Source organism: Nycticebus coucang, chromosome 2 (assembly GCF_027406575.1).
Source record: "Nycticebus coucang isolate mNycCou1 chromosome 2, mNycCou1.pri, whole genome shotgun sequence".
Lineage (NCBI taxonomy): Eukaryota > Metazoa > Chordata > Mammalia > Primates > Lorisidae > Nycticebus > Nycticebus coucang.
Window position 1 is genome coordinate 170,496,606 of NC_069781.1, and position 13,026 is coordinate 170,509,631.

A 13,026-nucleotide genomic window follows, 5' to 3' on the forward strand; every position below is an offset into this window, starting at 1 on the left:
TGGCTGCAAAACTGTGGAGAAGATGAGCTGAGGTCATTTCTAAAAAGTTCCTGTGATGGTACAGAACAAGCCCAGAACTTTCCTAGCCTGCACCAAAGGTTGTGTACAGTTTAGATAATTACAGATCTTGAGGTCCAGAAGGAAGTGCCCTAGTTAAATTGTAGCCAGAAAAATAACTATGCCAGGAATGTGGACCTCTTCCAGTATTGGAACAGGGAAACCTGGGTTCCTCTCTGGCCTCCACAGGGCTAGTGCTATTTAATTGTGTCAACTGACGCCCACCAAACTAGGGTTAATTCCTACCAGGTGTGCTCAAGTATTTGCTCTGAAACATACATTTGCAAGAAAGTACTTAATACAAATGCCATTTTCCCACAGAGCTCCATACTGGGATGCTTCAGAATGGCTGAACTCATTACATGCCAAGATTATTCTGAGTGTGCTACAGGGATTATCTCATTTAATTTTTACAACAAATTCTGAGTTAATACAAACTGAGAAGTTAGATATCTGTGTTCAAAACTGCTCAGCCACTTAATAGCTGTGTAACCTTGGGCATGTTATTTAGCCATCTTGGCTTCCCCTTCCACAAAATGATGATACTGCTATGAAGCACTACAAAGCATGCTTTATATTAGGATGGTTTGTGGCAGATAATAAAATGTACCATAAATGCCACTTACAAGTGGTAAGCTTTCTAAGTTGTAGGCAGTAACACTGATAGGGCCTGACTTCCTCCAGCAATTTCTGGTAGTATTCCTGAATAAAGAATTGGGGGGAAGGCCAGCAGTGAAGACACCCTCAGATCCTTGTCATTGGTTCTAACATTTGAGTCTACAGGTAGACTTCTGGGTCTCCACCAACAGATGGGAGCCCATGCTTCATGCCATCGGCCCTGAGCTCACCACACAAAGATGGGTACCATTTGTGCTCCATTATAAGTGCTCCCAAAAGGGGTTCTATCCCCCACCCAAAGGCCACCACCTAAGGCTGGGATAGGAAGAAGGCGCAAACACCAAAAGGAAAAGCTAGTAGTTTATATAGATAGATATATAGATATATATAGATATTGATAGATAATTGTGTTTACATAGTCCACAAGTTAAATGCAGGTATCCATAAGAAGAGCATTAACAATAAAAATACAATCTGTGTGTAGCCAAGTACAGAGACTTAAAATGGTAAAACAGCAAAAAGGATTTCACAAAAGTACAAATATACAGTACAAATTGATTTATTTAAAACAGTTACAAAAAAGCACAACAAAATAGAGATTATCCTTAGAATTATTAATGCTTTGTTAAAGATCAGGTAGGATTAGAGGGTAAGAAATGGTGTTGGGTGGGGGAGCACCTGACTAGTTCTAAGGCTTTAGATACAATGCAGTTGATTACATATTAATTCAGCCATTACATACTGGGGATAGTAGTTGGGGGATCAGTAATTTATCTACAGGGAACTCCTACACAAATCAGATCCAACCAGACCTCCCCAGTGCCATTCTCCTCCATTCTGTAGAACCCTAAAGCCACCTGGATGACAACATTCCCATCCATCTTTCTCCACCCCATTCCCTATCCACATATTCTTCCCTCTCCTAAGGTGCTGTGCAAGCTGAGAGCAGTCTGCTCTCTGCAGCTGGAATATATACTGTTTTGGCTACAGGGATCCTGTGTGACTAGGAAGGTTGTTGGGGACAGCCTTATTTTAATACTTCAAGTTAGTCATGAGTACAGTCCGTCTCTTCCCCAACACAATCTAGATTCTCTTGAATGCAAGTATCAACAAGTGAGGGATCAACCCTGCCTTCAGCAATACCAGCAACACACTAACCACTCACAGCTCACAAGTACGTGCAAACTCCCTGTCCAGGGGGGTAGGTGTAAAACCACTGTGTCATCAGCGCTCTCGCTCACTCTCTGTGAAGAACCTTGGTCCCCATGACAGTCATAAAGACAGAAATAAATGCAAGTTTGACAATAGGTAAAGGCACATGGGCTGCTGCCACACACTGCAGACAGGAACCCAATCTGAGGCCATTTTCACTGCTGGGCATTTGCAGTGGAATGGCTTCGGGGGTCACACAGACTGGGTTTGTAATCTACCAGGGAGGGATTTAGGCTTAACAGGAGACTAATAAACCTTTAGTGTGAAAAGTGCATTTATGACTACTGTTCCTGCTGGGGAGGCAGTAGGGCAAACTGCAACACCTCTCCTCCTTCCACCCCAGGCACTGTGCATAGTCTGCAGGTAAGGAGAGAGTGCAGTCAACTCCAGCATCTCAAGGGCCAATGTCATCCTAGGCCCAGACTAGGCTTCTGGTCCAAAGAAGGATCCTAGAGTTGAAAGAGCAACTGACAGCTGCAAAGACCCAGATGCTTATTTTATTATTGCATAATGTGGGAGACCTTCCCTACTCCAGGCAGCTGGAGGGTGAAGGCTTCCCAGCAAAGGGCTAATAGGTTCCTGATCAATATTCAACCTCCTAAGGTTCAGCTCTTCAACTGTAGTGTACACTTTTTCCCATTTGGAAGGTACTGTAGCTTCAGTGTGGTTTAGTAAACTTAGTTGGAGGAGGCCAAGATGTCGCCCTAAAATTTGGCCTCTGTCCTATTTACTTTGTTTATATGACTAATCTCCCACAGCCAATTCAATTATTCAGGTTATCTTTACTCCAATGGAGCCAGGCCCTTTGTAAGCCAACCCATGTCCACTTTCACCTCCAGTGTGAAAACTAAACTCTTCAATATGCCTGCTCGTTGTAGGTCTAAATCACACCACTATCCTGTGCTTCCCCTTAAACCACTTATGATGTTCACTGATAAAAATAAAATTAAATCCTACTTGAAGAGCTATTTCAGCTGAACTTCAAGCCCTCTCCCAACTCCAAAGTCCATGTCACTGGAACTAGATGAACCTTGCTGGGATATGGCCCTAATTTCCCCTTCATTTAGTCTTTAAAACAGGATACAAGATACCATAAAGGAAAGAAATTACTACAGAAAACACACACTATTAGGACCTACTTGTCTCCCTCAAGATAGACATTTGGAGTCAAAGGGCTCTTGACAGCACTGAAGCCGAACCCCTTTGGATTTGCCAGCCCACCAGCAGTATTTCATACCATCCCTGTTCAATATGACTTTGCCATAAAATAACACTGGCACAGCACAGGTAAGAATGACAGAATGCCTGGATTGAATCTACATGGTCAAAGACATGGAAAGACCAGACTACAGAGGACAGCAGGCAGGACACTGAGCAGACAGCAGCAGTGGCAAAGCAGCACAGAGCAAAGCCCTTGGTGTCATCACCAGCTAGGACCAAGAGTGTAGGGTCACTCCGGATGTGCTGGGGCCCCTCCCCTCAGGTACCAACACTCAGCTCTTAACTCCCAAAGCCCCTTGCCCACACCAACCCCCGCCCCCATGTACAGTAATCTTGAAAGGAATGACGACTCAAGACTTAGGTTATTACCCATCCTTTACTGGATTCCCCTTCTCCTGAATTGGTACAGACATTTCTATACAGTGCCAAAGAGTGAGCCGTCCTCTTTCTATCCCTAAGCTCTGGGAATGTCCTACCAATGACAAGGGACTGGCTCTAGCCTTTGTTTGGGAATTGCTTATTCCCAAAAAGCTGACAACATCCCCACTAAAAAGTTCACTCTCTCAAAACCACCCTCACGTCTCTTGCAAACTTAGGATATTCCTGTAAGGAAGAATGGACACACCACAGGTTACTCTTATTTCTCATGCCTGGAAGAAAAGATTGAAGCAGAGGGAAAAGGAAAGGGGGATGCACAGCTCTGACCAAGATTTCGACCACAGGCCTTCTTTTCCTGGGGGACCATACTTTATGAAAGATACCTTTGCAGCTCAGCAAAATTGAGTATTAGTATGTTACACAGGCATGGCATATTATGGGAGCTACTAGTATTGCTTTACTAGCAAGAGACACAACAGGAACAGTAGCAGAAAGGGCCCAACTTGCCAAATTCCTTAAGAATTTCCCTTTCCAGGATTCAGCAGAAGTTGCCTGGCTGGACCTAAACTACTTGGCTGGTATCTGATTAGATACAACTTTGCTCCCATAATGAGGAAGCTTGGTTGGTGTCCTTGGTGGATGCTTCTTGAGCATCTATTGTGTGCATGTCACCATATTCAGTTGATGAGACTTCCTATGAGGAAGAATGCTTGCAAGAAACCCATGCAAACAATAAGCCTTAGGAATGAGCTGCCATGAAACAGCTAGAGATGAGGCCCTCTCTCAAGGCTCTCATCTGAGAGGATTCCTCAAGACTCAACCCCACAGGCCCCCACTGTAGGAAACAAGCCAGAGAAAGCAGCATTCAGAGAGAACAGGGGACAGAGAAGGGAAAGCAGATCCCAAATGCAGTACAAGGTTTGTGTTTGGTTCTGACATGAACTGGAGACTGAAGTACTCACAGGTCAGCAGATTCCTGTGGATGGATCCCCAAAGGCTGAGTGACTAGGTATTTGCTTTCAGGGAATAAAACCATGAAGCATAGGGCTTGTAGCAAACAAGCCAGTTTCAGTCCCTCTGTACCCCCAGGAGAACAACCTTTAGCACCTGAACACTAAGAATGACTCCATTCTCAGAACTTCCCCTCCCCTCAGGAGGTAGGTAAGATTATTTATCCCCATGTGGAAGCTGGGGAGGAAGTGAAAGAGCGAGAGGTCAAAAGACTTGCCTTAAGTCTTTGACACAGCAGAGATCAGACCTTAGAGGTTTGGACTCCTGGTGACAGGCTGGGCCTCTATAAAGGATCATACCCTGGGAGAAGCCTAACCAGAGAGCTGGGTGGACAATACCCTGAGTTGCCTTTAAGAGTCTAAAGACCCCCAAAAAAACAAAAAAACACTCACCCACCTGAAAGCTAGTGGGGAGCCTAATTCCCAATGTCAGTGGAACCCCACAGTCTGAGCTGATGTGAAAGTATGAAGAAAAAAACGTGGGCTTGACATGTAGGGGGCAAATGCAACTAAGATTGCAAATACTCTTTGCAGAGGAATGCACCACCACAAGGTGAAACTTCTTCAGGTACTGAAACGTTATCAAGACTATCCATCTGCTTAGAGCTGGTGGGAGGAGAGGATGGCTTGGAGATGCCATAGAACAGGATGGGAGGGGCTGTGTAAAAATGCCAGGATGGGCATTGCCTGGCCAGGTGTCATTTGCCCTGGCCCGGGCATAGTTCCCTTCTTGTTTCTCCACCAAGCTGTTTGGCAGTGGAAGAGGAGGGGACATGACTGAGTTTTTAAAAATAAAGACTACAGCTGAAGGGGAAACCAGAGAGACCCCTACACACCAAAATCTAGAGGTCCTGGTCAGAGTGGACAAAACCAGTTTTGCAGAAGAGGAATGGCAGTGCAGCTACAAAGGAGGCCCAGGTCAAGACACCATGCAGAGAGGTCAGGGCAGCAGGAGGGGAGGGGGAGCGCAGGCACTTAGGCACAACATAGACAGACAAAGGCGGGGTGTAGGTGCCTAGAGAAAAGGGTCCACTGGTTCTTTCAAAAGTCACCATTACCAACTAAAGATTCAGTGAAATTTCAAAGCAGGTCTGGCATGCTGAGTTGGAGGAGCTTTATGAGGTCAGCTCCTACTCCAGAAGGCCTGCCTGGAACTCAACAGCCTGGCTATCAGATCTTTCTCCCAAAGTTCTCTGACGGGGTCTGCAGCAAGGCAGTACTTCACTCTGAACCCTGGAAGAGCTTCTCTCTCTCCTGCCCCCAAGCTGCTAAAAGCCTTATAGGAGGAATGGTGAGGAGAGGTGGGGAAGGGCTGTGATGCAGAGGATCAAGCAGAGTCCTTAGGTGAGTGCTCCCCCCACAAACCCAGCCAGACATCTGTAACAAAGTCACCCTTTAAAGTGCACATCTCTCACAAGAAGGGTTCTGGGTGGGAACCCTCTTATTTCCAACCTTGGGGCCTCCTGCCCTTCCACACAAAAAAAGAAAAAAAACCTTCTGACAGTTTAACTGCTACTATAAGCTGTGGATCATCATTTTTGGCTCTTTCTATACTCCCTCCCCCTGCCACCTGCTACCAAAGCATGGACTTCCCCTTGCAGGAGCTAGGGATGGGGAGGAAAGAACAGGGAGGCCCTGATTTTGGAATGTTTCTTATCCTATGTGCACCCCCTTCCTTCCATGGCCCAGGTCTGCTGCTCCCCTGCACAGTACCCTCTGGGGCTGTCCAGAAAGGATGCCATGGGGTAATAAGCAACAGATTCTGCCTTGGGAGGCTGACTTCATGCCTCCTCTTTCCCCCCAAATCTCACTGCCAGGAGAGCCATTCCCTGCTCGTTGTGTGCAAATCCTCTGCCTGCTCACAGTGAGGCTTAGCTCTGGGGTAAAGCCCCAGTCTTGGTCTGGGAAAGAGGTTCATTTTCCCGCATTGGAACGTCCTTCAATGGACAGCTTTACCTCCTGTGGAATGAAAGAGGGACGGAGCAGCGCAGCCCGTGCCTCCTCCCCTTGCATGCTATATCTTTGGAAGTTCGGGGCTGGCCAGCAGGCCTGAGCACCAGGCTCAGGCTGGGAGGGCTCTACCACACGGGAGCCCTCTCCTGCCAGCTGGCTCTTCCCCTCACTGTCACATAGCTCTCTGGGTCCCAAGACTGTCCTCTCAGGCCTTTCTCGGGGGTGACCCAGCTGGGCTGGGGGAGCACAGCTGGCCTGAGAAACTGAGTTACTGTTCAAGCTCTGTAAACTGATAGAGATGCAGACATCTCCCACCTGTAGCCGATGGCAGGGCAGAGAGAAGAGTTGTGCAGTCCGCCCAGGGCTGCAGGAGGACCAACCCTGGCCATATACAAAGAAGGGGTGCTCGGGGGGCACCTCGATGCTCACTTTGCTCTGCTGCTCACCAACCACAAAATGCAGCATGACAAATCCAGGCCATTGGCTCTCCTGAATGTCCACGACTGTGCTAGAGTCAATCTTCAGCCCCCCGCTCACTTCGGCACTGCGCACAAAATCCTGGGTCTGGAGGTCCTCCACCCGCTTCAGCTCTCCTGTAGCCAGCTGGATGATGGCGCCTTTCATGAAATGGGAGGGCAAGTGGGAGGAGGTAATGGGGGGTGGCGTTGGCTCCTTGTCTGGAAAAGTGGCTCTGCCCTGCATGTCCAGACTTGATGCTACCAGGATCTCTGAGCCCACGGGCAGCAGGCCTGGGTCAGTTCCAGTGGGCACCAGGTTGCCATTGGCTACAACCATTGCTTTGGGTAAAGGTCTGTGTTTTACTGGTTCCTGATGGGACTGAGGGTAGAACCCACGGGTTTGATTTTTTTCTGGCAGCTCTGTCGGGTTCCTGGCTGACCCTCGCCCCTCACCCTGATGGTCAGGGGTATGATGGGACAGGTTGAGGGGACTGGGTTCATCCTTCCTCTGAGCTGCCACCACACGATAGTCCTGAGACGCTAAAGCGCCAACCACCCGCTGGACCTCAAGGTCAGTGTCTGGGGTCCCTCGGTGTGCTGGCGCCGCCACCTCTACCCGTGGAGTCTGAGAACCTGAAAACAGCTGTCCATCCACCACACATTCTACAACTGGCACCAGTCCCTGGCCTTCGCCCTTGGTGTTGGGGGAGTCAAGGGCTTCACTTTCCCGTCTTACTATATTTCGTTCTCGTTGTCTCTGTCCTCCATTGGCAGCAGCTGCTTCCAGAGCAGGCTGACCCTCCTGAGGCATAAGAACTGGGCTGGAACCTGCTGGAGGGGTTTCATGCAAGGTATACCCAGCAGGTAGCCTGGACATCTGATAATAAATGGGCATCCGGCCTGGAGCAAGGTCCAGTGGCTGAGTACTTGAGTGATGTGGCATCTGCCCAGGTGGGGAGGTGGCTGAGGGGGCTTTGTTAAAAGAGTGGGCAGGCGATGAAGCCTGTGGGGGAGGAGTGGCTCCTTCTGCCAGAAGTGAGGCATATGGCACAAAGTGTGGAAGGTGAGATGTGGCAAGGTTGGCAGAAGGAGAAAGGAGGGGACTCGGTAGGAAATTAGGTGGCACAGCATAGGGAAGGCTATAAGGAGACCCAATAAACTGCAGCGAGGTGGATGGGAGCTGAGCATAGTGGATTGGTGGGTAATGGATTCCTGGATGTTGAATCAGTGAAGACGCTACATTAAATGTGGGAGGCAAGGGGCTCATATTCACCACAGAAGGGAGGCCAGTTGGTGAGAAGGTGGCAGGTGGCACAGCCACCTTATACAGCATGCCATACTGGTCCACTGTCAGACCGGTGATGGCCTCAGCTCCATCACCCCCCAGGCTGACTCTGGCTCCTGCCTGGCTCTGCCCGGCCACCACAACCCCTTGGGACCATTCAGAAGCTTCACTGGAAGGTGTGTGGTTAGTGGAGCAGCTGGTAGTTCTCCCCATATCCTCGCTGGTCACGGGGAGGTCTCGTTTCTTTGGTGGAAGGCATTCCTGACTCCTCTCATGAACAGGTTTCATATTGCTTTGTGGTGTTCCTGGAGCCTGGTAAGGGTTGGCTTGCTCCTTGGGGCATCAGAAGGGGCTTCTCTGTGGCTTCCCTGCACCCCTCTTTGCTGCTGGCTGGGGCACCCACATCTGCTAGGGAACAAATCAGAGGCAAAGAAAAGTAACCTACAGATGAACCAAGTCAAAGGAAAGAACAAGAACTGCGCCCAGAGAGTAAGATATAACAAAAGGGAATGCTGGAAAAAAAGAGGTATGAGAAGGCGCAAAGAGATTTTACCCACCCCATCCCACTCCACCCCCACTCATCCACCTGGGACATGAGACAAACAGGGAGACCACAAAGTGCTACAAGGACAAGCATTCAGTGATGCATAAATAACCCATGGGATCCACAACCCCAGAGAAAGCAACAGCTTCACAATCAGTCGCTCCTCTCAGGAGCACCTCAACGCTTCTCAGCCTTCTTCTCTAAGGAACCTCTGAACACATGGTCTCTGCTGCTGGCTCTTTTTAAGTTTTTCCTTCTGGTAAGAAATACTAATGTGCCATCTACTTTCCCTGAACATATGACCTCATCCTTTCCTTTCCAAGTCAAAGCTTCCTTTCCCTAGCCTAATTTGGGTTATGATCTCACCTACTCCCATCCCTCCCACTCCAAGACGTGCTAAACTGTCATCCTCCTCTGCCTCATATCACCAGTACCTCAAGGACTAAGGTAAGTCCTGAGGTCTGCTTGTGCTTTTTAAAAAACTTTGCTCCTTAAACATGTTATGAAAATTACTATCTTCTGGGCGGTGCCTGTGGCTCAAAGGAGTAGGGCACTGGCCCCATATGCTGGAGGTGGCAGGTTCAAACCCAGCCCCAGCCAAAAACTGCAAAAAAAAAAAAGAAAATTGCCATCTTCTTAGCCCCATGAAATGTTCTACATTCCAACCTGGGCTCTATAGTGAGAAACATTATATAAGTTTGCTCCACAACTTAACTGTTTTTCTTCCTCTCCAAAGAGCAACAAAACTCTTCTGAGCTCACATAGACTTCCTGTTCCCTAGTCTCGCTAGACTTCTTTTCTTCTCATTGAACACCTTCAAATTTCCTTTTTTAAAATTCCCTTTCTTTTGCCAATCGCTACTTTCCCATTGTAGGTCTGCTCTAGGTACAATTTCATAAAATTCTGATTCCATTCTTCTAAACATGCCTTTTTATTTCTTTTTTTTTTTTGTAGAGACAGAGTCTCACTTTATGGCCCTCAGTAGAGTGCCATGGCATCACACAGCTCACAGAAACCTCCAACTCCTGGGCTTAAGCGATTCTCTTGCCTCAGCCTCCCGAGTAGCTGGGAGTACAGGCGCCCGCCACAACGCCCAGCTACTTTTAGGTTGCAGTTCAGCCGGGGCCAGGTTTGAACCCGCCACCCTCGGTATATGGGGCCGGCGCCTTACCAACTGAGCCACAGGCGCCGCCCATACCTGTTTATTTCTATGTCTGTATGATTCATAAGAAAAGTTCTCTCCTTTCTCTTACTTCACCTTTCACAAGTAGTTTGTCCAATATTATAGAGGAATATTTTGGTCTGAATAGTTCAATGCACATGAATTTTGATGCTTATTTCTTCCAATCAGACTCTAGTTCTTTGGATCTGAAAAGAGATTTCTATGACATGACATTCTGTCTTTCCACTTTTGAAACCAAGATATTTTTCTGCAACAAGGAATTCAAAGTGCCTTATTACCTGAGCTTCCAGTGGTGCTTTTGAGCAGCTGTAGTAAGTGTCCTCCCGGCTGACTTAGGAGCCTAGAAGACAGAAATAGGAATGAAGTAAGCAGCAGGCTGACCTCTGATTCTCCCCAGGGTCATCATGAAAGGTAACTCCAAAGCAAAGGATGAGTCCTTGCTGCACCCTCTTCTCCAGAGGTAACAGCACATTTATCTAGAATGCCTAAAAAGGTGAATAGAAAACAAAGCCATCTCTTAAATTCTAATTTGTAATAAGACAACCCGGGGGGAAGAAATGTCCATGTGTCAAATTTCATTATTTTTCTTTAATATCATATTCTCCATTCTCTACTCATGCCTATTCCCAAAAGGTTACATTTACTTCCAAATTTTAGTTAAGTGCACAAATAAAAATGGAAGACTTAACATTGTTCCCAAGTGAACAATGGGAAGCAGGAAAAAACTCCATGGATTTCACCTTTATGCAGGGCCTGTAAAAACACAGATGTGGAGGTTACTGAAATGAAAAAAGAGGTACTAGATGAAAAAGAACGATTATTTATGTTTCTGGGGCAGAAAAAGAGGTCAGAGGGGAGTCACTCACAGGGAACACTTGCTAACAGATTTTCAAGGTAAAAAAAAGGCTGTGTGCATATAAAATTTTCGGAGTGACAACTTTATACCAAGTGCTGTACCAGATGTGAAAAAATCTTATAATATCACTTTGGTCCTCATGTAGTTGTCACCAGGGAAACTAAACTATCAATATCTGAATTTACACTTGCCAGAAATGTCAAAGTACTAATGAATGGTGCCTAAACCTCTGAAAAGAGAACAAGTAGTACCCGATGAGTAACTATCGACTGTCTTGTCCAAGTCCTACAAAACACTGCCAGTCTCAACCCAAACCGAAGGAGACCATTCCCTCTTAAGATTGGCGAGATGCAGGTGTACGGAAAAGGTAGGACAGGAAAACACAGTGTGGAAAGATAAATTCCTAATTCCACAAACCCAAATTACAGAGTAGACACAAATCATGCATCTGTTCTCTGCCAGCAGTTTCAGTAACTGAAAAGCAGTGCGCTTTCTCCTTCATTCCCAACAGAAATTGGAGTCATAGCTTCAATTCCAGAAGGACCCATGCTCTCTGCAACTAAAATATGAAAAAAAAAATTGCCTCTAGGTCGCTGAATAGTAGCAAACAGGCTAATAAAAGCACTGAAAGAGGCAAAAGGTCTGCGGGAAGGACAACAAAGAGCCAAGCCTGTGTGCCAGGTTCCCACAACGCAAAACAGATTTCAGAATCTGAAACCTCGGCCTCTGGAGAAGCTCAAATGAGGATTTCTCCAGGGGAAGACGCCGCTTGTAACCCCAAACTGAGCTAACGGGCTGTTCCGGAGACCTGCCAACGCTGCCAGCAAAGCTTGGAAAGAAGCTCCTCATTACTCTTGGGTCGGAATCAAGAGGTTGAACTCAGCCGGAGACCCGAATTTGCTGAGGGGTGAGATGCGCCCAACAGAAAAGGGAAAAGCTTGTGAAGAGACTAGGGGTTATGGCTTCCTGATCCTGCAATCCTTGTTCCAAAAAAGGGTAGGGCCCAAAATTGGGAATTCTGCGTTTAGAGAGTAGGGAGCCGACCCTTCACCAAGGGGGCAGGGGCGAGGCCCTGCAGGCGATGCTTCCTTGTTTGGGGACCCCCCTTCCCGCCCCGCAGACTCAGACACTCTGGCCCGCGAGGACACAGCCGCGGGGACGCTAGGGCCTGAGGCTGCCTCCCCGGCCGGGCCAGAGGGAAGCGCGCGAGGGTCTGGGTTCGGCCTCTTTCGCTCCCTCTGTCCGCGGTTCCCGGGCCCCGGCCCGACGGGGCAACTGGCTCCTGGGGGCCACTTCCTCCGGAGCTACGAGCCCCGGCCTGCCTGGCCTCAGTTAGGCCAGCCTAGCGGCCACCACTCCTGAAAACACTCACCGGCCCATTTCACAGCGCTTCCCAGGCTCCTCCTGCTCGTCCCGGAGCCGCCGCAGCCGCGGCCTCCGCCATCCCCGGCCCCGGAGCCGCCCCACACCCAGCGCCCCCCCAGCCGGGCGCTCGGAGATGGCGTAGCTCGCCCCGCCCCTGGCGCGGAGAGATTGCCTCACGCCCCGGGCCGGAGAAAGACGCCCAGGACTGCCCCGGACGGGAGGAGGCTGACCGCCCGCCTCGCCTTCGGCGCCCTCGCTGCCCTAGGTGATGGGAAAGCAAGCTACTTTCCCTGGGACCCGGTCACATGAAGAGGGCTGAGCCCGGCCCCCGCACTCTGACCCCACAGTGACCCCTTAAGTAAATTCCGGGGATCCCAAACAGAGCCTTGGGGTGTAGCCATCAGCGACCCCTCTTTCCTGGACTTCCCGTCCTGACTTGCAAAGTCTCCTCCTGGGAACCTGGGGAACCCCAGGCCACCCAGACCTAGGCCAGTAAGGAGATCCCTCCTGGGAAACCAGGGGGAGATAGGAACTCAAAGAGTTGAGAAATGGCCTTGAGGGTGGACGGCACTTGGGGTCTAGGGGCAGAGCGAAGCAAGTAGTGGAAGACCTGAAAGTTTATGAGATTAAGACGGGTTTAGCACAATGGGAAGCAACTTGGTTTTAGTGGTAAGGGGCCTTGATAACGTGATGCAGTGTTATTAGGTTACCATTCGTTACAAATTGACTTCCTAGCATTATGAACATCTGATTAATTTAAGTGAAAGTAAAAATGAGACTTGGCCTGGTAGCTCGCGCCTGTAATCCTAGCATTCTGGGAAGTCAAGATGGGTGGATTTTCTGAGCTCAGGAGTTCCAGACCAGCCTGAACAAGAGGGAGACCCGT

At 48.7% G+C, this 13,026-nt stretch overlaps 2 protein-coding genes across 3 annotated transcripts in view; both read right to left on the bottom strand.

The window, feature by feature from the left end:
* The window catches only part of IST1 (IST1 factor associated with ESCRT-III), a 69,307-nt gene extending 57,091 nt beyond the window's left edge, over positions 1–12,216 (bottom strand). Inside the window, exons 1-2 of the mRNA XM_053606490.1 lie at positions 12,148–12,216; positions 10,198–10,259 (exon numbers count right to left, since the gene is read on the bottom strand). The gene's annotated coding sequence lies outside the window, so the exon portion shown is untranslated. The remainder of the gene's footprint in view (positions 1–10,197; positions 10,260–12,147) is intronic.
* Positions 1,023–12,225, bottom strand: ATXN1L (ataxin 1 like). Of its 2 annotated transcripts, none has more exons than XM_053606311.1 (3): positions 12,148–12,225; positions 10,198–10,259; positions 1,023–8,597 (listed from the first exon to the last, which is right to left on the bottom strand). In XM_053606311.1, exon 3 carries the CDS (start codon positions 8,478–8,480, stop codon positions 6,411–6,413), a length of 2,070 nt encoding a protein of 689 aa, XP_053462286.1. In that variant the 5' UTR covers positions 8,481–8,597; positions 10,198–10,259; positions 12,148–12,225; the 3' UTR covers positions 1,023–6,410. The 2 variants fall into 2 exon arrangements, with proteins under 2 accessions (XP_053462286.1, XP_053462297.1); XM_053606322.1 differs by having other exon boundaries at positions 1,023–8,600; positions 12,148–12,224.
* Between the last annotated feature and the right edge of the window lie 801 nt (positions 12,226–13,026).